Here is a 25351-nt window from a genome sequence, read left to right on the forward strand (position 1 = left end):
AATCTTATTTAGAGTATCTTTAGTATTATAGCCGTGTATTGCTGCATCAGATCTAATCGTCTGAGCGAGAGGTTCAATGATTAGGGCGAAGAGCATCGGCGAAAGCGCACAACCCTGCCTTGTCCCTCTGTAGAGGTTAAATCGGGGCGACAATGATTGGTTAGTGAGTATTCTCGCACAGGGGTTCCTATATAAAAGCTGGATCCAATTTATGAACCCATCTCCAATATTAAATTTATGTAGGACTTTGAATAGATAGGACCACTCAACTTGGTCAAAAGCCTTCTCGGCGTCAAGAGATATAACGGCAAGGTCCATGTTTGGTAACCTCTGAGAATACATAATGTTGAAGAGGCGCCTGAGATTGAAGAATGAGTTTCTGTTCGGGATAAAGCCGGTCTGGTCCGAATGGACCAGTTTGCCAATTAAAGTGCTAAGCCTGTTAGCCAGGGTTTTTGCTAAAATCTTTTGGTCTGTATTGAGGAGGGATATTGGTCTGTACGACCCTACCTCTTCCGGATCTTTACCCTTCTTATGTATAACTGTAATGAATGCTTCATCCAAAGTAGATGGGAGAGCTCCATCCTCTCTGGACTGAACCAACATTTTGTGCAGGTAGGGAGAGAGCATGTTGCTGAATGTTTTATAGAATTCACCCGGGTATCCATCTGGGCCCGGGGTCTTGCCACTCTTTAGAGTTTTGATTGTTTCTCGAATTTCTTCAAGAGATATTTCCTTATTCAGGAAGTTAGAATCTTCCTGGTTCAGGGCAGGAAGATTACAGTCATCCAAAAAGTTTTGCATAATTAAGGGGTTAGAATCGGCTTTAGATGTATATAGAGTCTCATAAAACTGACGGAATCTGTCATTGATGTCTTTGGGGGAAGAGAGTAATTCCCCAGATGCAGACTTAACTTTGTGAATCATTCGGTCACTCACAATTTTTCGAAGTTGTCTGGCGAGTAATTTGTGTGGTTTGTCACCAAACTCAAAATATTTTTGCTTGGCGTAGAGAAAAGATTTAGCAATTTTAGCTGAGAGAGTCTGATTATATTCAAATTTTAGAGGTAATTTTTTTATGTTTCTCCATAGATGGATGTCTAGCATTCTCCCTATCCAGTAAGTGAATTTGTCCCTCCAGTTCTACCAATTTTCCCTTGTTTTGCCTACTCCTGGCAGTCTGATAGGAGATGATACAGCCTCTCAAATAAGCCTTAAGTGTTTCCCACAGTAATGCTGGGGAAGTCTCTGTGTTGTCGTTGGTATCAAAGAAAAATGTTATTTGGTCTTTAAGATGTTCACAGAATGTTGGTTCTGTGAGGAGCTGAGGATTTAACCTCCAGACCCTCTCGTTTGGTACCATGTCACCCAGTCTCAGGGAGAAGGTGAGTGGACTGTGGTCCGAGATTATAATATCATGATACTTCACATTACAGGTATAGGGGAGTAGTTTAGCATCAACCAAAAAGTAGTCAATTCGAGTATAAACATTGTGAACATGAGAGTGAAAGGAGTATTCCCTGCCCGTAGGGTTAGTGATCCTCCATATATCAAATAAGTTAGAATTCTTTATGTAGGTATTCAAGAATTCACTTGAATAGGAGGTGGGGGTTCGCCGGGTAGAGGATCTGTCCAAATATTGGTCTAGCACACAGTTAAGGTCCCCTCCAATGATCAGGTTAGTATGGGAGATATCTGGAATCAGGGCAAGGACTCTTTTGAAAAAAGAGGGGTTATCAATGTTTGGCCCATAGATATTTAGTAGAGTTACAGAAGTAGAGTGGATCTCTCCCATTACGATCACATAACGACCCTCTTTATCCACAATAGTGGTTTTATGTAGAAAGGGAATTCCTTTCCGTACCAGAATCGCTGTGCCTCTCGTTTTGGCAGAGAAGTTAGAGTGATACACTTGCCCCACCCACCTACATTTAAGTCTGCTGTGAGCATTCTTTTTCAGATGGGTTTCTTGCAAAAATATAATATCAGACGAGAGTGCTTTCAAGTGGGCTAGGACCTTGCCTCTCTTAATTGGTTCGTTTAAGCCCCTGACATTCCAGGAAGTGAATGTGAGCCCCGCCCCCCTCTCATTTGTAGTTCCTATGGTGGCCTGCATAACTTGTAACTCAATAAAAAGGTAAGAAAGCGCACCAAACCATCACGATCAGCATATGTAGCAGCTACACCCGAGCAGTATCCAACCAGCCCCTCCCCCCCTGCAAGCCCCTTTACTTCCCACCCTGTTCCCCTACTTTCCCCACTATTTACCCCCCCGCCCAACCCACCTTTAACAGGCATACACAAATAGGAGATAAAATAAAAATAATAAACACATTGTCTGGCCGATGCCAAAAAAGCACGGCGCGACCTCGAACAAGAGGTGAAACAGAAATAAAATCCCAACTGTACGTTCACCTCTCACTATCCTAGAACTTCTACTAACATATGAACTGAGGAGGCTCCCGCGAATAAAGTGTCCAATTAGCATCTAATAAACCTAAAGAGAGTAAGTTTCAACCTAAACATATTGCGCACTTAAGCGTCATCTTGGGTCTATCTATCCCTGAGATAAGCAAGATATAGCATCACAAGATTATTTTGCTAAGCACTGCCGGTCTAAACATGAACCATCAGCAACCAACTTAGACAGCCGTACAATTACATATTGTGGGTTAGATCGGAAACAAGAATTTTTCTAAATTAAACGTATCCCCCAGTCAGAAAATAAATAAATAAAAAGTTTATATACATGTATACATACACACACATACACATACTTACCCATATACATATATATATATATACATATACATACATACATACATACATACATACATACATACATACATACATATACACACATATATATACATATATACATACATACACACCCATACATACAAACACATACACACATCCCCAAAAAATACATATAAAGGTATATATTTAAAAATATACATATACACACACACACCCATACATATCTACATATGCGCATATACACATACATACCCATACATACAGAAACATTCATGCCCCAGAGTAATAATCTACACTAATTTAAAATATACACATACATAATAGTAACATGCTAAGAGAAAATAATTATAAAGTACAAATAATAATTATATGTACGCACACCTACCTAGACACTACAGAGGGCTGGTAGGGATCTAATCGGGAGAGCGGCCCTCGGCTATATCAAAGGCAGAACGGCACAAAACATCCACCTGCTATCCAGGTGTCTGTGTCTGCCCCTTCCCCACCATCACCCCCAGTCCCCTGCAAGCTCTAAATAAATGGTATTGTAATAACAATAAATGTAAGAATTAAAAAATAAATAACGAAACAAAAAAAAAATGGGGGGAATATACGTATATTCATCCGAAAGTGTCAATGATCAAACCTGGAAGGCATCCTAAATAGGCATCGCTCTGAATACAGCCAGAATGAAAGTGACTTTAATTGAGAGCCAAGACCGCCCTCCACAGCAAATTACATGTTCGGTAGCCCTTGTTGAGACCGTTCAATACGGTTTCACCCGTTATGGTTTAGTATGGATTCGATTCCATGAGCAGACCCTAACACACAATGACAAGGCACTCTAACCTGTACGGGGGATTGGCGTATGTTCCCGGATAAACTTCTCTGCGTCCAAAACCGAGGAGAGCCACATCTTCTCACCAGAGGGCGGGGTAATTCTTAGTCTTGCAGGGAAGAGCAAGGCTGGGCGAAGATGGAGTTTGTAGAGTTTGGCCATGACATCTCTGTAGCCGCCACGGTCCTTTGCCACATCGGGCGCATAATCATCATAGACACGGAAGGGGTGCCCTTTATGTAACAGGTTGCCCCTCATTCGGGCCTCGCGCAGGATAAGATCCTTGGTCTTGAAACTGTGACAACAGATGATTACTGGGCGAGGGCGTTGACCCGGTCCAGGCACTGGGACAGGGGCGCGATGTGCACGGTCCAGCTGGGGGTCCGAAGCCAAAACGTCCGATCCCATTGCATCCTTCAATAGCTTGGCGAAGAAGTCGGTGGGGCGAGAGCCCGCCTCTACCCCCTCTGCCAGACCAACAACGCGAAGGTTATTACGTCTGGAACGGCCCTCCAGGTCGACCACTTTCACAGAAAGCCTCTGCACAGTACCCTGTAGTGACGAGCACAGCTTCTCTAACTCGTCGATCCTACCAGCGCTGAATTCAGAAGCCCTCTCAAGGTCCACAATACTCTGGCCCTGCGAAGCGACCGCTCGAATGGTGCCCTCGATTTTGGTGTCCAGTTCAGCAATAGTAGCCTTAAGATCCTCAGCTAAAGCAACACGTAGTTCTCCCAAAGCCTGGGTAAGTTCTTTAAGTGTCACGTTGTTGCCTGTGCCTTCCGCCATGTCTGTCTCGTTGTTTGGTGTGGAGTAGGCCTCCGATGTGGATTTATTGTCCTTTGGTCGCTTATTACTCGGCATTTTTACACAGAAAGTTACGATGTTGTATTAGAAAGAAACGTTTGTTGTAAAAAGTATCATAAAGTAGGTTAAGTTAGATTATTTCGCAAAAAAGTTGCAGGAGCCTCTCACACGCAGCCGTTCACTCCAACATGCTAGCTCCGCCCCCCTTATTTTTTGTTTTATTTGGTTGGGTACCATTGATCAGCAGGAGGCAGAGGACCAGTCAATTCTCTTAATTAAACTGTGTGTGTCTGTGACCATGGTTGAAGGTCTTGGGTTAGTCAATTGGCTGGACTTGTGTGTGCGTGCGTGCTAACCCTGTTAATCGGTCAGCGGATCAGATTTGTAGCATACAGACCGGGTCTCACCCAATTAATCACACCCGGTGATGTCCGTGCAACCACATCAGCTACAGTCGGAGAGGGGGAGAGGCAAAGGAGAAAGGGTACAGCAAGGAAGGGGACAGAAGGAAAATAAGAGGTGGAGAGACAGGAGAGAAGAGATTAGTAGAAAGTCGGGGAGAAGAAAGGAGGGGAGGAGGGAAGACCGCGGGGAAAGAAAGTGGTTGAGATGAGTCTGAAGATCTGAAGCTTAGTTATTTTTTTCTGTCTATCTCATTGTCTTTTGGGGAAGGTGTCTGAACTGTCCCAATACACACACACTATGGGCAAGACCTCGTTTGGGTAAGGTGTCTGAACTGTCCCAATACACACACTCTATGGGCAAGACCTTGTTTGTGCATGGTGTCTGAACTGTCCCAATACACACACACTACGGGCAAGACCTCGTTTGTGCATGGTGTCTGAACTGTCCCAATACACACACACTACGGGCAAGACCTCGTTTGTGCATGGTGTCTGAACTGTCCCAATACACACACTCTATGGGCAAGACCTCGTTTGGGTAAGGTGTCTGAACTGTCCCAATACACACACTCTATGGGCAAGACCTCGTTTGTGTGTGTATGTGTGTCGGTTCAAGTGCTCAATGATGCATTATACTATGTATGTTATGTCCCCAGCTATCAAATGAATTTCCCACCATGGGATCATAAAGGATTTATTGACTTGTCAGGACTTGGAATTGCTCAAATGGGCCGTATGGCTTCCACAGCACAGAAACACAAAGGGAAAGTACTTAGCGAGAGTGTGTGTAGTCGTTAATGCCAAGCTGAAGTAGGTAGAGGATTTGCTCAATCTCGCTTTTCACTGCTACTCTATCTGGTTTCAGACTGTTATAACAGTTTAACGTGGATGTTTAATGTGCAGTGCTCTGTATTTTCTCTCTCTCACTTTGTAGACAGTCCGGTAGAGCTCCGGCCCTCTGTGTCTCCAGAGACTACAGATCCCATCAGCTCCCAAGCAACAAGTCCAGACGAACCCTGCTACAGTGACCCTGCGGGCGAGACACACACCCCCACCACAGGACCCACTACTTCCACTTCAGAACCTACCACCTCCACCACAAGCCCTACCTCCACCACAGGACCTACCACCTCCACCACAGGCCCCACCTGCACCACAGGACCTACCACCTGCACCACAGGACCTACCACCTGCACCACAGGACCTACCACCTCCACCACAGGCCCCACCACCTCCACCACAGGCCCCACCACCTCCACCACAGGCCCCACCACCTCCATCACAGGCCCCACCACCTCCATCACAGGCCCCACCACCTCCATCACAGGCCCCACCACCTCCACCACAGGCCCCACCACCTCCACCACAGGCCCCACCACCTCCACCACCTGCACCACAGGACCTACCACCTGCACCACAGGACCTACCACCTGCACCACAGGACCCACCATTTCCACCACAGGCCCAACCACCTCCACCACAGGCCCCACCTGCACCACAGAACCTACCACCTCCACCACAGGCCCCACCTGCACCACAGGACCCACCATTTCCACCACAGGACCCACCATTTCCACCACAGGCCCCACCACTTGCACCACAGGCCCCACTTGCACCACAGGTCCCACTTGCACCACAGGACCTACCACCTGCACCACAGGCCCCACCTGCACCACAGAAACCACCATTTCTACCACAGGACCTACCACCTCCACGGCAGAGCCTATCCCTAGTCTTGCCCTCCTGGCCACCTTAAAGGAGTTAGGGGAACGGGGAGATCACTCCCACCTGCCTCAGTACCTCCATCAGGTGTGTGCCCCTCCCTCTCCATTCTATATATGGTATTTCTACCTGCCTGCGCTGTTCTCAAGTGAACGTTTCTCTGACAGCCAGGCATGGTTCCCTCTATGTGTGGTGAGCTGTGATTCTGTTTACCAGACTGACTGAACACACACACACACACACACACACACACACACACACACACACACACACACACACACACACACACACACACACACACACACACACACACACACAGCCATTACAGGGCTGTCAGGTGTGACTGGGTGTGGTAGAATCCCTGTCATTGTGATACACAGCTTCACCACAGAACTCTGGATGAAGTGAAGTGAAAAGTGTCTATTCCCATCTCCACCAGTAGGGGGCAATGTTGTCATGTCTGATTATCACCTCAGCCTTTCTGTCTACTCCCTACCTTCTTCAAACACATCCTGGGGCGTGTTCAGGAAGGTGCAACTTTACACAAAAATCAGATAGAAATGTATTGTTCAGAACAGACAGGTCCCAATCCCAAATGGACCCCTGGACCCAATGCACAGATCTGAAAGGCTTTGCTGGGCAATCACTATGGTAATAGCTCCAACTTCCCCCCTGATAGGCTAGGTGAATGTTTCACCATCCTGCGGGCTTTGAAAGTGAGGCGCACCTCCCCAAAGGGGAGAGTTTCAGAGGACGCGTAAAAGGAAAGCCAAATCAAACTGTATTCGGTTCTCTAAAAATGTGTAAATATTACAGTGCATTCTGGAAAAAAATTCAGACCCCTTGACTTTTTTCACATTTTGTTACATTACAGCCTTATTCAAAAATGTATTAAATTGTTTCCCTCGTAAATCTACAGACAACACCGCATAAAGACAAAGCAAAAGCAGGCTTAGATATTTGTGCAAAAAACAACAAACGGAAATATAACATTTCCATAAGTATTACTCAGTACTTTGTTGAAGCACCTTTGGCAGGGATTACAGCCTCAAGTCTTCTTGGGTATGACGCTACAAGCTTGGCACACCTGTATTTGGGGTGTTTCTCAAGTTCTTCTCTGCGGACCCCCTCCAGCTCTGTCAGGTCGGATGGGGAGGGTAGACTCTTAACAAAAAAAAATCTAGCATGGCAACTGGGCAACATAGTTGTTAAAGGGGCAACAGCGTTTTAAAAGGGAAATGACATACTTTGTATTAGAAACAAAAATGGATACCTGGATATTCTGAGAGCACTTTTATTGATTACATGCTTCTACTAAGTCAGTTGCATGTTCATTAAGTTGTACCCAGCATGATATAAGCCCAAATGTAGGAGTGGGAGACTAATGCCTACAATCAGGATGCAGTGACCAAAAGTGAAAAAGTTGTTTCATTGCAACTATTTATTTTACAACAGAATCAATGAATGTCTCTTAAAAAATAATTTCATTTAGTGAGAGAGGTGGGGGCTTGGTTACCTTGATGTTCTCTGAAGGGAGACCCACTGTCTTAGACTTTGGAAACGCTTGGCTTATACCAATCACATCCTGTCAGACCTCCACAAGCACATAGGGTCTAGGGCGGGGATCATCACCTAGATTCAGTTTTGGCTGATTTTCTTTCTTGAGCGGATGGTCAGGGGGCTGGAACATAATTACAAATAATTTGTAGACAGCAAATTGGCCGCAAGAAGCCCAAACGGATATAATATTTGACTAAAACATAATAATTTCAAACCTTGCTTACGTTTGTTTACAACAGGAGTTCCCAAACCGTTGTGGCCCTCGACCCCATTTTATGGGAAACTTTCGCGACCCCACCATGTGAAGAAAGAGATGAAATAATAATAAATAAAAAATTGGGCTATTACAAATCAGTCTGACAGTCCTTTCGACAGTATTCCAGTCTGAAGGAAGTATGGTTTGATGTGACTGAAATGCCATCAGAAAGGTATTGGGAAGTTCAGAAGCTCATCAGGCAATCATTTTGTATGCTATTTTGTGTAGAAGTGAACATCGTCACTAACCATGTTTCCATCCAACCATTTCATGCAGATGAATTACCTGACTTGAAAAAAAGTCAACGACCAGGCTGATGGAAAAAGTAAATGCCCGAACAAATTTTATAAATGCCGACAGACAATTTGATCGTTCGACATTGGTGGGATCATTTTGTGTTGGTAAAATTAATTATGCGAGAAATGGCGGTAGAAACACCTTGATGTGCAAATATTGATATTATAACCATCAATCATATCAAAGTAAACTTGGAGTCACACGATGATGTGTTGTGTGGTCGTCCCACTACAACTCGGGAAAGCATGCAGTTTATTAGGCTACAGATGAAATAAGTGATGAACTTCACAAGGTGGTGAAAGTGCAAGGTGATGAGCTTGATGCTACTTTCCAATAAATATTTAGCGTCTTATTCTGGTGACGTGAAGATTGATGCTTGGCTGCCGTTTCACAAGTATAATGTAGGTAGTCTACCCACACGGTATCTGCGAGCTGTTGGCTAGAGCTCATGTTCCAAGACAAGAGTGGGCCGATTTGCCATATAACTCAACAGTTTTTGTGACAAAACCATCAGTAGAGTTGAAAATTCGATGGAAATCCATTTAACTTGTATTTTTCATTCGGTACATGGGAATTTGACAGTAAAAGTAATTTTTGTGTGCACTACGTCATCATGCATAGCCTTTTATCCGTAAAGTCAGTTTGATGGAAACATCTCTGGTGGGAAAATTCTCATATTATTTTATGCAGATTTGAGAATATTTGCATGAAAATCATTCGCAAATTGGATTGAAACCTAGCTACTGATGCCCCCCCCCCCCAGTATGATTTAGTGCCTGGTCTTGTGTGTGGAAGACACATACGTGTTTCTGAGAGTAGTAGCTTTCATTGACGAGGTCATAATATTTTGTAGCTGAAACGGTTCAAAGGATAGAGTCACATGTGTAGGAAGAAAACCGAAACCACTCTGTTTATTACAACCTCATCTAGCAGCTACCAGAGGTTACTGACATAACCCCGGTTCTATGGACCAAGTGCCCTTTTATTTATTTTATTTCGGTTTCTCTCGCGACCCCATTCGCGACACGCTGGTATACGATCACATCTCTCTCTCTATTATGCGTTGGAATACTTTGGAACAGATTTCCAAAATTAAAATCAATTGGAGCTGATTTGCTGGTGTTTTTACAGCCTTTTATGTCCCCAAAACATATACATTTGGGGAGCCGAATAAAATCACCCACAGGCCAAACTCGGACCGTGGGACACCAGTTGGGGAACCCTTGTCTAGGAGGTCATGTGGGATTGGGCCATGATTATCTGTTGGGTAGAACAGGGAATTGTGTCAGCTCTATTCATTTTCTTTCTGAAACGCTCTGAATGTTTCACCTCACTGAACAAACCCCTAGAGTAACCAACTCGCATCTGTTCACCTCCCTAATCTGATTGGTCGCTAGCCAGATAGCGCTTAGCAACCCCAGGAGTTCTGACCAACCTGAGCCAGCCCTTGTAAGGATAGAATGAGAGTTTGTTATGTCTCCCCTGGTTGAGTTTTAAGGGGGAGCTCTCTAGGAAGAGATTACATTTGATACTGTTATACTTCCTATAAAAACATTTAGCACATGAGTAAGTCTACTTTTCTCTTGTCTTAGGAGCAATATGAAGAAGTCTCTGCACACTTCCAGTCAGATGCACATTTATTTAATTGTAACTGTGCTTTCGGTCAGTCGACCTCACTTTTGCACTGCTGTAATGTGGTGAAACTTTAAACAGTTTAACTGTTTAGAGAAAGCCTTATAAATAGCCCAGTGCCTCAGGACAGCAAGGCAGCAGAATGGTTAAAGCCTATTTTCTTTCTCTCTCACTGCCTCCCTCATTCGCTCTCTTTCTCCCTCTCTCTCTCTCTCTCTCTCTCTCGCTCTCTCTCTTAAACACCCACCACAAGCAAGTGAAGTGAGCAATTCATATTTATGTAAATGCAGGGGAGCTTGCAACAATGGAGAGGGAGGGAGAGAGTCTGTGCGAAAGAGCGCGCGAGAGAGGCCAGTGGGTTATTACCGCGCTCCCGCTCTATCTTTCACTTACAAACGCTCCTATTCTCTCTCTCTCTTTCTGTGTCTCTCCCCTTCTCTCTGCCTCTCTCTCTCTCTCTCTGACAAACTCTTTCACACACGCGGCTGTTCTCTCGCTCTCTGTCCCGTTTTTGTCCTCTTCAGTCAGCAGGAGAACGATAAAAAAAATAAAAAAAAACAGTCGCAAGAGTCCGTTTGTTAAACACGCACACGCACCCCCGGACACACCGCTGCCGCTGCGTCAGGCAGGTTGTGGAGCTCGTCTTACCTGCCGCTAGCTACTGGGGGAACTTTGCGAACTACAAATGCAGCTGTGATCAAGGAGGATTTGAAAGACTTTTCCATGTAGTTCCTGTGTTTTCCGCTGTGCTCATGGGCACGAGCCGTGTCTCTCGTGCTTCTCCACTGTGTTTGTGTGTGTTTATCTTCATCACTCTTCTTAAGTAGGGGTTTTTGGGGTAAAGTGTTGTGATTCAGGTAAACGTCTTATGCGACCTGGGCATGTTCTGTCTCGGGGTCAAAGTTATACTCGACGTAGTTGAAGTATCATTCAGTATTAGGCCTGTGAGATGTTTTAAACTATTGATGGTGGTTTTTGTCTTTCTTGGTGGAATACACTTGTTAGTTGTTCTGGGTGACTAGAATGTAAATGAATGTTGTCCTTTAACCGTCTCCACTCTGCCTCCATCTCTTCAGGTAGCCGAGGCCTTTGTCCTCCAGGAAGATTGTATCCTTATTCATTTGTGTGTGTGTGTGTGTGTGTGTGTGTGTGTGTGTGTGTGTGTGTGTGTGTGTGTGTGTGTGTGTGTGTGTGTGTGTGTGTGTGTGTGTGTGTGTGTGTGTGTGAGATACTGAACAGGTGTGTTATGTTCTCCTCCTAAGTCTAGGAAGATTGTATCCTTATCAGTCAGCTCATGTCTCATGTCTTTCCAGTGAATGACAGCACTCTCTGGTTCATTCTAACTCTCAGGTGAAGACTGTGTTCTAGTTTAAACGTACCACGACATTCAAGCTGCACTGTTTGGATCTTATCATTGTGCTCTTTGTTTTACTCTTCATTCAGCCACGACCACTACAGATGGTGTGCGTGCATGTGTGCGTGTGCGTGTGCGTGTGCGTGTGTGTGTGTGTGTGGCTTGTTACAGCAAAGCTGTGGGCTTATACAGAGTGCCTCAGTGCCTGTTGAAAGAGAGGAGGACTCATGTTTATGGATGACGGCGGCTAACACAATCCCTCTGTAACACGTGGGGTCTCTCCAGTACACTGCTCTGTGTGGGACCCATCCCGAGCCAGCTACAGTCCCTATACAGGACAGTAGGTGGGAGGTTCTGTCACATTCTATGTGACAGAATGGTGCTCGTCTGCTTTAAGCTCTGTGTGGACTTCTCCTTAATACTGGAGAGCACTTCCCCCTGTACTCCCGTTCACCCCCCAGCTCTCTCTATGTCTGGGGCGGCAGGTAGCCTAGTGGTTAGAGTGTTGGACTAGTAACCAAAAGATTGCTGGACCGAATCCCCGAGCTGACAAGGTAAAAATCTGTCGTTCCGCCCCTGAGCAAGGCAGTTAACCCACTGTTCCTAGGCCGTCATTGTAAATAAGAATTTGTTCTTAACTGACTTGCCTAGTGAAATAAAAAATAATAATTAAATAACTCAACCGCTGACTGGATCACTGAAGGGTGTAGGGGTGTGTGTGTTTGTTTTCTTAACCCTGCGTGGACCAGATGAGCGAGCAGTGTGGTGTGTTCAGCTAGAGAGACTCTACCACCAGAGACTACTAAACAACCTGACAACACTGCAGGAACAGTGGGGTAACACACACATTCTCTCTCTCTCTCTCTCTCTCACTCACTCACTCACTCACTCACTCACTCACTCACTCACTCACTCACTCACTCACTCACTCACTCACTCACTCACTCACTCACTCACTCACTCACTCACTCACTCACTCTCTCTCTCTCTTTTCTCTCTCTCTCTCTCTTTTCTCTCTCTCTCTCTCTCTCTCTGTGTTCAGCCATTGGAAGTCTCATTATGCATCCCACCCTTTCTCTCACCCTCAAACCTTCTCTCCTCCTTGGGTGTGTTTGTGCCTCTCTCCCTCCAACCTTCTGTTGTTCCAGAGAGGCGGTGTGGGGCCGACGGCCGCGGAGAGAGGAACAGTGCCACTGACCTGACGGCACAGCAGCTGGACATACTCACACACATCTGCAAAACACACCAACGGTGAGGCTGCGCCTGTGTGTCCGTGTGCGCACACGCGTGTTTCTAGTTGTGTGTGTGTGTGAAGTTGGTCTTTTAGATGTGGTCCTTTACAGCTCAGTACAGGAAAAGGTTGCGGTTGAACAAGGAAAGACCACCTTTTGAACTCATTTTCGAACGAATGGGAAACCTTGAGAAGCTGTGCAGTGATGTACATTCACACACCTGTGCTCTCGCCAAGGTGGTTTGTGTGTGTATGTGTGTGTACACATACAGCGTGATGGTTTAAACATATGGCCCTTTGCTGTTGCTGCACTTTCAGTAATTTGAGCTACAGCGGTGCTAGAGTTTCAGACACACACACACACACACACACACACACACACACACACACACACACACACGGCACACGGCACACACACACATGCTGGAATAGCTAGGGAAATGTGCGGCGCTAATATTAGATTCCCTGGGAGAGAGCAGGGCCACCTATCTTAGCCTTAGCTAGGCAGAGACCTTCCTTCAATCACGGAGGACGAAAGTGACAGCACTAACTGCCTTTGCACCCCCTCCATCTCTCTCTCTCTCTCGCTCTGTCTCTCTCTCTGCCACACAGACCCAGTCCTGGAGAAGAGAAGGTAAAAGAGACTCTGTGCTTGATTGACATGATGGCATTGTAGAGACCGTCTGTCTAGCATTACACAGTATTCAGTGCTTTGCTCGGCTAGTTTGAATGTCATTTGTTGATGCTGTATTCACTCTGCTCTCCCCTCTGTTTGTGCGTGTGTGAGACTGTGGACTCTGTGCTGGAGAGCCCTGTTCGTGGTGAGGACAGACTGCCTGCATGCCGCTCAGGTAAGTGTGTGTGTGGTTGAGGAAGCAGGAGTCTATCAGTGCAGGATTGCTGTATGTCTGTCGCTCTGCAATGTTTTGAGACGTGAGCCGGTCTGCCGAGTGCTTCCAGAGACAGGCAGCTGACCTGTCAATTATTAAAGAGAGAGAGTGAAGTCGACGGAGGCACATCTGTGACAGCCGAATGTCGGACGCTGTAGTGGTTTTCCAACAGTAAGCCTCAGATCAACATGGCAGTGTCAACATAGCTGCTATTGTTTGTTCGCTCTTGTGCTCTCTCTCTCTCTCTTGCTCGCGCTCTCTCTCTCTTGCTCTCTCTCTAGCTCGCGCTCTCTCTTGCTCGCTCTCTCTCTTGCTCGCTCTCTCTCTTGCTCGCTTTCTCTCTTGCTCGCTCTCTCTCTCTTGCTCTCTCTCTTGCTCTCTCTCTCTTGCTCGCTCTCTTGCTCTCTCTCTCTCTTGCTCTCTCTCTGTCTAGCTCGCTCTCTTGCTCTCTCTCTCTCTAGCTCTCTCTTGCTCGCTCTCTCTCTCTCTAGCTCGCTCTCTTGCTCTCTCTCTCTCTCTCTAGCTCTCTCTCTCTCTCTCTCTCTCTCTCTAGCTCTCTCTCTCTCTAGCTCTCTCTTGCTCTCTCTCTCTCTCTAGCTCACTCTCTTGCTCTCTCTCTCTCTAGCTCGCTCTCTTGCTCTCTCTCTCTCTCTCTAGCTCTCTCTCTTGCTCGCTCTCTCTCTCTCTCTAGCTCGCTCTCTCTCTAGCTCGCTCTCTCTCTAGCTCGCTCTCTCTCTCTCTAGCTTGCTCTCTCTCGCCTCCCCCCACCCGGTTACCTGGAAACACCTTAGATACATTCCATCACGTTGTGTGTGTTAGGAGAGGTCCCCTGGTCTGGGACTTGGGTTATTGATGAACTGAAGCAGAGCTCCGGGGAGCCAAGGGTGTGTGTTACCTAACTGTATACACACACACACACACACACACACACACACACACACACACACACACACACACACACACACACACACACACACACACACACACACACACACACACACACAGAGGTGTGTTGCCTGTGCACAAAGACACAGGGCACTGTGTTCTGCCATGGCCTGGTTTCACTTTCACAACCGAGGCGTGACTACACACACACACACACTGAGATGACAGTATCTTAAGTTAGGGCGCTCTCGGTGTCAGTGTTCCGGAGGCGTGAGGAGAGTATAACTCTGTCTCGGAGAGGAGAGTATAACACTGTCTCTTAGAGGAGAGTATAACACTGTCTCGGAGAGGAGAGTATAACACTGTCTCGGAGAGGAGAGTATAACACTGTCTCTTAGAGGAGAGTATAACACTGTCTCGGAGAGGAGAGTATAACACTGTCTCGGAGAGGAGAGTATAACACTGTCTCGGAGAGGAGAGTATAACACTGTCTCTTAGAGGAGAGTATAACACCGTCTCGGAGAGGAGAGTATAACACTGTCTCGGAGAGGAGAGTATAACACTGTCTCGGAGAGGAGAGTATAACACTGTCTCGGAGAGGAGAGTATAACACTGTCTCGGAGAGGAGAGTATAACACTGTCTCGGAGAGGAGAGTATAACACTGTCTCGGAGAGGAGAGTATAACACTGTCTCGGAGAGGAGAGTATAACACTGTCTCGGAGAGGAGAGTATAACACTGTCTCGGAGAGGAGAGTATAACTCTGTCTCGGAGAGGAGAGTATAACACTGTCTCGGAGAGGAGAGTATAACACTGTCTCGGAGAGGAGAGTATAACACTGTCTCGGAGAGGAGAGTATAACACTGTCTCGGAGAGGAGAGTATAACACTGTCTCGGAGAGGAGAGTATAACACTGTCTCTTAGAGGAGAGTATAACACTGTCTCGGAGAGGAGAGTATAACACCGTCTCGGAGAGGAGAGTATAACACTGTCTCTGAGAGGAGAGTATAACACTGTCTCGGAGAGGAGAGTATAACACTGTCTCGGAGAGGAGAGTATAACACTGTCTCGGAGAGGAGAGTATAACACTGTCTCTTAGGAGAGTATAACACCGTCTCGGAGAGGAGAGTATAACACCGTCTCGGAGAGGAGAGTATAACTCTGTCTCTTAGAGGAGAGTATAACACCGTCTCGGAGAGGAGAGTATAACACCGTCTCGGAGAGGAGAGTATAACACTGTCTCGGAGAGGAGAGTATAACACTGTCTCGGAGAGGAGAGTATAACACTGTCTCGGAGAGGAGAGTATAACACTGTCTCTTAGAGGAGAGTATAACACCGTCTCGGAGAGGAGAGTATAACACCGTCTCGGAGAGGAGAGTATAACTCTGTCTCTTAGAGGAGAGTATAACACTGTCTCCCCTGTTAAATGACACGTATCCGATAAATAATCTCACATTGAATAAATATTTGGACCCGCGGGACACCTTGTCCTCAGTCTGTTTCCGTTTGTGTTTAACAGTGATGCGTGTGTGTGCATGTGTCTCTTTAGTGGATGAGAGAGTAGACAGGAAATATGTTCCGGTGACATCAAGTTCCCTATAAAACAGCAGCTAAAGGGTAAAAGAGGAGAGTGTTGTGAATAATTGAGTTAGGAGATCTGGGAGGTGTTTTTGAGGATGTTGAGGAACAGTGATTCCCTCTTTAATGTAGATTAGACAGTGGACTCTGGTGGAGACCAGTGTTACTGGGAGGTTGTTGATGTCTACGGGACTCTAAAGGGAGAGCCTGGGTAGAGAAGTTAAAGGTTTGTGGGGACGGGGGGGGGTCAAGGGCTGTTGTAGTGTTATGTCTATTGTAACATTTCTTCTCTCTGTATGTCTCTCTTTCTCTCTCTCTCTCTGTGTGTCTCTATCTCTCTCTCTCTGTGTCCCTCTCGCTTTCTCTCTCTGTGTCTCTGTCTTTCTCTCTATGTGTCTCTGTCTCTTGCTCTCCTAGTTCGGTTATTTGAGTGTTTGTTGGGGATGGAGGAGGACCAGAGAGGAACAGACTCCACCCTCTCCCAGAGCATCAACCCAATCAAATCAGCCGGAGCCCTGAAGGACAGCCTCAGCTCCAATGACTGTGCAGCTCTGGGTGTGGCACAGGACTGCAGAAACTCCCAGGGGATTGGGAGGGCTGAGTTCACAGATTCTCGGAGCGAAGGAACGGGTCAGCAGACGGAGAGTGAGATGGAACACACCACTCAGGCGGGTTGCACTACGCCGGACCGCCCTATGGATGGGGAAATGAGCCAACCCAAGCATGAGGAGCAGCAGGGAGGAGAGGAAAAACAGGAGGAGGTGGAAGAGGCAGAGGAGGCCTTGGCATTAGAGGAAGAGGAGAAAGAGGCGAAGAGAGATGGTGTTGATTGTTTAAAAGTTAGAATGAACCAGATCTCAGCCTTAGCAGTGAAGGAGCAGCTCACACTGGAGGAGGCCCAGCTGCGCGAGGAGGCCCAGCTGCGCGAGGAGGCCCAGCTGCGCGAGGAGGCCCAGCTGCGCGAGGAGGCCCAGCTGCGCGAGGAGGCCCAGCTGCGCGAGGAGGCCCAGCTGCGCGAGGAGGCCCAGCTGCGCGAGGAGGCCCAGCTGCGCGAGGAGGCCCAGCTGCGCGAGGAGGCCCAGCTGCGCGAGGAGGCCCAGCTGCGCGAGGAGGCCCAGCTGCGCGAGGAGGCCCAGCTGCGCGAGGAGGCCCAGCTGCGCGAGGAGGAGTATGATATGTTTGGAGTGGACATGGTGGAGACTATCAGAGACCGGGTGGCTTCTCTGGACGACCTGGCCAAACGCATCACAGTGGAGGAGGTGAGTGGGAGAGACTGTGTGTGGACTGAAGTTTTATGACACACACACAAACACACGTTGACACTTACAGAGAGATGTATTGCACAGTTTTGGTACATATTGCAGTTTGGTGCATATTGCAGTCACGGTTCGATTTCGGGTATAGCTGGAAAATGAAATGCCATTCAATATGTTCAGCATTCACAATGTTCCTTGCATTGCCTGTTGTGACTGGATATTTATGTTGGGCCTTTCAAGTTTCCACTCTGATGCTGCGATTGTAACCATGTGGGAGGTTTGGACCAGTTGTGAAGTCATAAATGACAGTTGGATACATTCATGTGATTTGAATTGTTGAGAAATGCTGATTAGCTAATGGCCAACCAGCTGTCAACTTTGTAAACACATTCTAGAGTTCAAAAAACACTTTAATATATTGCTTATTATAAGTAATGTTTTGTTACATTTAACTGATGAAAGTGCTGTTATAGAAGCCATTTTCTTTGTAGGTGACCTCAGTAATCAACATTGGCGCTCAAGGATGATAGACGAGTTTCCGACTAGTAATTACCAGTTTAAGGGGCCGTTTCGAGTGGATTTCTCCCAGTCGTTTGTAGTAAATTCACACTTCTCACTTGGTTACGAATGCATCATGAGTCTGTCAATGGCACGGTACATCTCTCACTCTGGGTAAATGTGATGGGCTGTCACTGTTAAGGAAGCGCAACACAAGGTGCGTTGGCCAATTCATTGAAAACTTCTGCTATTGTTTTGCTTATATAGAGCGGGTTCTACCCGTTTCCTGAAATGGGTGCAAGAGGGAAGTTCTTAACGTGGCTCGAGCACTTTCACAAAGTGCTGAAACCCCCTGTTCTCAAGCACAGAGAATGGGGCGCATATCGGCAGCTATAAGCATACCGTGATTGGGAGTCCCATAGGGCGGTGCACAATTGGCCCAGCATCGTCCGGGTTTGGCCCGGGGTAGGCCGTCATCTTAACTGACTTGCCTAGTTACATAAAGGTTAAATAAAATTAAGATAATAATAAACCAAAAACTAGCAACAAATTAGGGCTGTCCCCATATTTAGATATACCCTATGTTTGAATCAAATCAACTATATGTAGGCTACTTTGTCTGATGCTTTAAGCACTGAAATAAAAATGAAGACACACATATGACTAAATAGGGAGCCAGAGATCAATATAGCCTAACCAGAAGAGTCAAACCTGTTCCCAACCCGACCCCCCCCCCCCCCCCCCCCCCCCCCTCCTCCTCCCGCTGCAGACTGCTGCTGGCCTTTGCAGATTCTGCCACTTATGATTTTCACATGCACATTTTCAAGAAAACAGTTTAATTTCATTTATAATAAAGTCTTCATATCTCAAAACCAATGTGGTTCATCAAAATCCGATCGAAATAAACATGATACAAATCTAAAAGTAACTTCTATTTCCATTCCTATGTAATAATAGCCTACATAAAGTCAACAAATAAAAACTTTGCAGCCTGCAGGTAGAAAATATCCTGATTAAAAATAAATATCACATTGGCTACGCATGGCCTGTCTGCAAGTAACTTGAAACATCGTGTCAACTATTTCCCCTGGATGGATTGTGCTCGGGGTTTCGCCTGCCAAATCAGTTCTGTTATACTCACAGACATTATTCAAGCAGTTTTAGAAACGTCAGTGTGTTCTATCCAAATCTACCATTAATATGCATATTCTAGCTTCTGGGCCTGAGTAGCAGGCAGTTTACTTTGGGCACGCTTTTCATCCGGACGTGAAAATACTGCCCCCTAGCCCAAAGAGGTTTTAAGACAAACAGAAATAGTATTGGATCATCAAATAGGCACATTTATAAGCCTACATTTACAAGCCTACATTTGTGTAAGCGTCAGTAATTAGCAAGCAGACAGTGTTAGGTCATCATTAGCCCTTGGATGCCAAATATGGAGCTGGGTGTGTGTGTGGGGAGAGAGAGGTGTGTGCGTTTTAGTGTATGTGTGTAATCGAATGCGCATGTTTCTGGCGAGGGAGAGGTACGAGGCCGTCGTCGAGGAGGGGGTGGGTGCACGCGATTCACAAGGCTACTTTGGCCATTGAGCAACCTCTTTGGCGATGCAGTGGGCGTATTGGAATGGAATGGCCACCGGTGATGTTTTGAAACGGAAATCAGTATTTTCACTGGACAAGTTCATGTAGCAACTCTTAATGTTTCCCTCTGTTTGATCCAACTGAACGTGGCCCAGGTCTGGGCCACTGTGACAAACGACTGAAGCGCTCTGTACATAATTGTTTAGGTGAAAGTAGAGTTGATCTCTGAACAGTTACAATAATAACCTCATTAAAACTGGAGGGGCTTTTCCTCTCTCTCTCTCTCTCTCTCATTTAGCAGACGCTTTTATCCAAAGCGACTTACGGCGCGCATGCATATGTACGTATGGGTGGCCCCAGAAATTGAACCCACAACCCTGGCGGTGCAAGCAGCACGCTCTCCCAACCGAGCCGTACAGGACCATCCGTCCCCTTTCTCTTTGTCCGTATGGATGTCATGTCAACATAAATCATTCCTGTTGATAGGATGTACAGTCTTCCTCTATCTGTGTTCACTTCTTATTGTCCCTATCACTACCTCTTCCCACTCTCCTCCGTCTTCTGCTGTCACCTCTCTCATCCTCTCTCCCTCCCTCTCTCTTCTGTCCGGCCTGACAAGAGTGTGACTGGAGGTTGAGTCAGATCAACCCAATGTTGTGAACCCGCGTCTCTCTAGCTGATTGTTCATAAAGGAGGTGATGTCACCAGGTGACGTCACTGGATGAGATGATATGTCATCAGCCGATGTCACTTGATGACACCGGCGGTCACAAGCACCTAAGACATAGGGCGTGGTCAAGCGGATCCACTTTGTGTAGTCGGTGACCATCGTTGGTACTCTGCCTTTCAAAGTGTGTTGCGTTATGGGGATAACAATTGTCTGACTTGCGCTTACACGTTGACTGCACGAACTTTACACGAATTATGAGATCAAAGGTCATGCAGTTTTTTTTTTATGAAGTCGCCTTCAAGTCGCTGTAGTTGTTTCTCAAATTCTATAGCTACAGATGAAAGTGATATGAGACCTCTCTCTAACCAATTAATTGTTCACACTTCATGTTTTCAGTTTGTGAGTGTGTGATATAGGGGTATAGAAAATTGTATTTCTACATTTATTCAGAGAAAACTTTTCTGAACAATAGCAGCTATGTTGACACTGCCATGTTGATCTGAGGCTTACTGTTGGAAAACCACTACAGCGTCCGACATTCGGCTGTCACAGATGTGCCTCCGTCGACTTCACTCGCCCGACTTTCGTCTGCAGTCGGCTTCGTTTACAGTCGGCTTCGTTTACAGTCGGCTTCGTTTACAGTCGGCTTCGTTTACAGTCGGCTTCGTTTACAGTCGGCTTCGTTTACAGTCGGCTTCGTTTACAGTCGGCTTCGTTTACAGTCGGCTCCGTTTACAGTAGGCTTACAACTAAAAAACACCCAGTTTCTCAGAGGTTTGAGGTTGACATGAGAGGGCAGTGTACGCTGACACCTAGTGGGGATACTATGTCTATCACTGTCTTTGTGTGTGTGTGTGTGTACTGCATGGTGTACTGTATGTGTGTGTATTGATATATATATGTAATGTGTCTATTGTGTACAGTATGTGCATGTTAACCAGTTGACCTGGCCCTGACCTTTTGACCATGTCCCGCTGACCTCCAGATGACCCCTGTCCCTGGCCTTGTGTCCATCCTGAAGAGGAGGAGTGTGTGTGTGGAGGATGTGTGTGTGGCTCCCTTCTCGGCCCCACTCAAACACAAACACCCTGCTAAACGCAGGGTCCGCTTCAAAGTACCTGATGACGGCTTTGACCACGGTAAGGATGTGTGTGTGCGTGTGTGTGTGTATGTATACCCAACAATGGTTATGATCAATTGCATGTGTATGTTTGTGCATGTACAGTATTATACTGCTATGTGTGTCTGTCTGCATTCTTACCATGTCACCCTCTGTCCACTCCCTTCTTCCCTCTGTCCTCTCCCTTCTCCAGACAAGAAACAGTTCAAAGGTCAGATAAAATAGAATAAACATCTAACCGTGTTTCCTCTTCCCTCCTGCAGACGAGGTGGGCGGAGACTCCTGCCTGCTCCTCTTCTTGCTTTGCCTGGTCACCGTGGTGATCAGCCTGGGAGGCACCGCCCTCTACTGTGCCCTGGGCGACGCCCAGTCCACTGTCTGCACCGACTTCTCCCGTAACGCTGACTTCTACCTCGCACAGCTGCATCGTGGGATGGATCAGCTCCAAAACTGGCTAACCCCCGCGTCTTAGCTGACCCCCAAGCGGAGAGGAGAAGAGAGGGGGAGGAGAAGAGAAATGTGGGGAGGGAAGGAAAGGAGAGGGGGAAAAGAAGGGGACAGAGGAGGAAAACTCCCTCGTTTTGCAGAGTGGATACTCGCCTCTCTTTATGTTCTGCCCTGTTTTAATCTCTCTCTCTCTGTCAGTCTTTCTGTCTTTACTGGCTGGCCAGTTAAAGTGTGTTTATGTGTGGCGGGAGAGAGAGAGTGATTGAACGACGTGTGTGTCTGTGTGGTACTGGTAGGCTGCATCCACACTAACAGTTCCCTAAGACATCTGCAGTGCTGCCTAGTAGGACTGACCTAGGACCTGTAGTATACTGGACTACCCATAGACGTCAACTGTACACTACTGGAAGTGGACTGACTCGAAGTCAGCCCAGAGAAATGGATAATACTCATTACCACTGACCTTGAACCTGCTCACTACTACATGGACCTGTTCTCTGGGTCCTTCAGGCATGGACAGAACTGCTCACCTGCACAAACAGGAAGTGCTTGTGTAGCCATTTCAGAAACCGGCACAGCTCTGTGTTTACTGCCGCCATTTTATATCTTATCTACACCTCAAAAATATGAACAATTCTGCTGTGGTCAGAAACAAGAAATAATGTCTTTAAAATAATCTTCTAATAATTCATGTTTTGTTGTAATGAAACAGATTTTTACTTTCCTTGCCGTTCCTCACTATTGAGTATTTTTATGTTGAAGGTAGGGTGTTTCTTTGGGCTAAGGATAGAAGTTGCCCCGAATCACAGATCTAAGATCATATCTTAACCGTATCCTCAACCAGGAGGGGGATGAAATATCTGACCCTGTATCAGTGGATAGGGGAAACTGCTACCCCTTCTGTTTATTGGGTTGTTTTGGGGTACAGATAGTTCAGCCTGATTGTAGCATTGGTCCCTTGATGACCCTTGTGCGTCAGACAGAGATATATGCAACATGGACAAGAAAGCAATACATGTGTGTTAAAGAATGTTATTTTATTTTGTTCTTTAAAAAAAGAAAATGTAAACACCTTTTCTCCCCAATTTCGTGGTATCTAATTGGTAGTTACAGTCTTGTCTCATCGCTGCAACTCCCGTACGGACTCGGGAGAGGCGAAGGTCGAGAGCCGAGCGTCCTCTGAAACACAACCCAACCAATGCCTGCTTAACCCGGATGCACCTGCCAACTGTGTCAGCGTGCACTATACCCGGCCCGCCACAGGAGTCGCTAGTGCGCGATGGGACAAGGACATCCCTGGCGGCCAAACCTTCCCCTAACCCGGACGACGCTGGGCCAATTGTGCGCCGGCTGCGACAGAGCCTGGACTCTAACCCAGAATCTCTAGAGGCACAGCAATGCAGTGCCTTAGACCACTGCACCACTCCGTGAGGCCTGCGCAGGCATATCTATATATTTATCTTTATTGTCAAGTAATTATGGGCATCATCATGGGATTGTCATAATCAGTCTTACCCCAGTTCATTACCTCCTGCGATCAATGGACTCAATAGATTTTTTTTTACATGTACATTTTTTATTTGTGCTTTTTTCCCCCGGACTTCTAGTCTATTTAATCAATGAGCTGTTACATTTTTTTGTGACAGTTTGTGGAAATGCACAAAGTCAGTGTGTCTTAGTTTCGTTATGAAAAGTTCTGTAGATGTGGATCATTTGATGATGCACGCTGGGCAGTGACTCTCAGGCTACATCCCAACTGTCAAGTGGCTTCCTCTCCTCGTCTACTCTCCTTCCTCTCCTCCCTCTTCTCATCTACTCTCCTTCCTCTCCTCCTCTACTCTCCTCCCTCCCCTCATCTACTCTCCTTCTTCTCATCTACTCTCCTCCCTCTCCTCCTCTACTCTCCTCCCTCTCCTCGTCTACTCTCCTTCCTCTCCTCCCTCTAATCATCTACTCTCCTTCCTCTCCTCCTCTACTCTCCTCCCTCTCCTCGTCTACTCTCCTTCCTCTCCTCCCTCTTCTCATCTACTCTCCTTCCTCTCCTCCTCTACTCCTCCTCTACTCTCCTCCCTCTCCTCGTCTACTCTCCTTCCTCTCCTCCTCTACTCTCCTCCCTCTCCTCATCTACTCTCCTTCTTCTCCTCCCTCTTCTCATCTACTCTCCTCCCTCTCCTCCTCTACTCTCCTCCCTCTCCTCATCTACACTCCTTCCTCTCCTCCCTCTTCTCATCTACTCTCCTTCCTCTCCTCCTCTACTCTCATCCCTCTCCTCATCTACTCTCCTTCTTCTCCTCCCTCTTCTCATCTACTCTCCTCCCTCTTCTCATCTACTCTCCTCCCTCTCCTCCTCTACTCTCCTCCCTCTCCTCATCTACTCTCCTTCTTCTCCTCCCTCTTCTCATCTACTCTCTTCCCTCCTCATCTACTCTCCTTCCTCTCCTCCCTCTTCTCATCTACTCTCCTTCCTCTCCTCCCTCTTCTCATCTACTCTCCTCCCTCTCCTGCTCTACTCTCCTCCCTCTCCTCATCTACTCTCCTTCCTCTCCTCCCTCTTCTCATCTACTCTCCTTCCTCTCCTCCTCTACTCTCCTCCCTCTCCTCATCTACTCTCCTTCCTCTCCTCCCTCTTCTCATCTACTCTCCTCCCTCTCCTCCTCTACTCTCCTCCCTCTCATCTACTCTCCTTCCTCTCCTCCCTCTTCTCATCTACTCTCCTTCCTCTCCTCCTCTACTCTCCTCCCTCTCCTCATCTACTCTCCTTCCTCTCCTCCCTCTTCTCATCTACTCTCCTTCCTCTCCTCCTCTACTCTCCTCCCTCTCCTCGTCTACTCTGATCTGAAAACACAAGACCGGTGAAACCAACAGCAAAATATAATCATATTCAGATCTGTTGTAAAATACACAATAAACTGTAGATACATTAATTAGCTTGGAAGAATGCCAGGAGATTCACTTTAGTCTCTTGTACTTTCAGAGGTGTGCAGACAGGAAGAGGCAGAGGCAGACAGGAAGCCACTGTAGACTATTGAGGATGCAGTCTTGTTTTTTTTAATTTTTATTTTCACTCGTCCTCTGGCTGGTTCAGATGACTATCTTACTTTTGGAATCTGAAGTATTTATATCATATCTGCACAATGTAGGGGGAGAGAAAACAAACGATCAAATCTAATCCTTACGTGCATGTCTTTATCTGTTTTTTCTCTAGTTTTGGCTTGATGTGGGTATCGTAGATTCATTTTTTTCATGTTTGTCATCGTGTTTTAGATCTGTCTTTACAGTCTGGAGGGATTACTGTGTGGTGGGTACTTTTAAACACCTGTTTCTCTCTGATGATAATAAACCTTATTGTGGGGACTGGTCTGACAATTGTATGCGGTTATAAAGTTCCATTAAGCTAGTCATACAGCTGTTAAGTTGTTATCACGTTTGTAAGTTGGTAATCATTCACAATAGTCTGATAAACCCAGATACAAAACACTTCTGAACGACACTCTTTGAGGGGACAGCCACTAGAGGCAGCCTTGAAGAGCTGCGCCGCAATTGTGCAGACAATACACGTTTTAGGC

At 46.6% G+C, this 25351-nt stretch overlaps 1 protein-coding gene across 4 annotated transcripts in view; it reads left to right on the forward strand.

Annotated features, from left to right (window-relative positions):
- LOC129812583 (consortin-like) overlaps positions 1-25139 on the forward strand; it is a 30890-nt gene extending 5751 nt beyond the window's left edge. For 3 of the 4 annotated variants that reach the window (XM_055864254.1, XM_055864255.1, XM_055864256.1), the window contains 8 exons: positions 5744-6618; positions 11353-11383; positions 12380-12881; positions 13474-13495; positions 13649-13712; positions 16632-17473; positions 21204-21357; positions 21602-25139. In XM_055864254.1, coding sequence (XP_055720229.1) covers positions 5744-6618; positions 11353-11383; positions 12380-12881; positions 13474-13495; positions 13649-13712; positions 16632-17473; positions 21204-21357; positions 21602-21810 — 2699 coding nt within the window. In that variant the 3' untranslated portion in view covers positions 21811-25139. The remainder of the gene's footprint in view (positions 1-5743; positions 6619-11352; positions 11384-12379; positions 12882-13473; positions 13496-13648; positions 13713-16631; positions 17474-21203; positions 21358-21601) is intronic. The other variant, XM_055864257.1, reaches the window with a different exon arrangement.
- Positions 25140-25351: the final 212 nt, after the last annotated feature.

Source organism: Salvelinus fontinalis, chromosome 16 (genome assembly GCF_029448725.1).
Source record: "Salvelinus fontinalis isolate EN_2023a chromosome 16, ASM2944872v1, whole genome shotgun sequence".
Lineage (NCBI taxonomy): Eukaryota > Metazoa > Chordata > Actinopteri > Salmoniformes > Salmonidae > Salvelinus > Salvelinus fontinalis.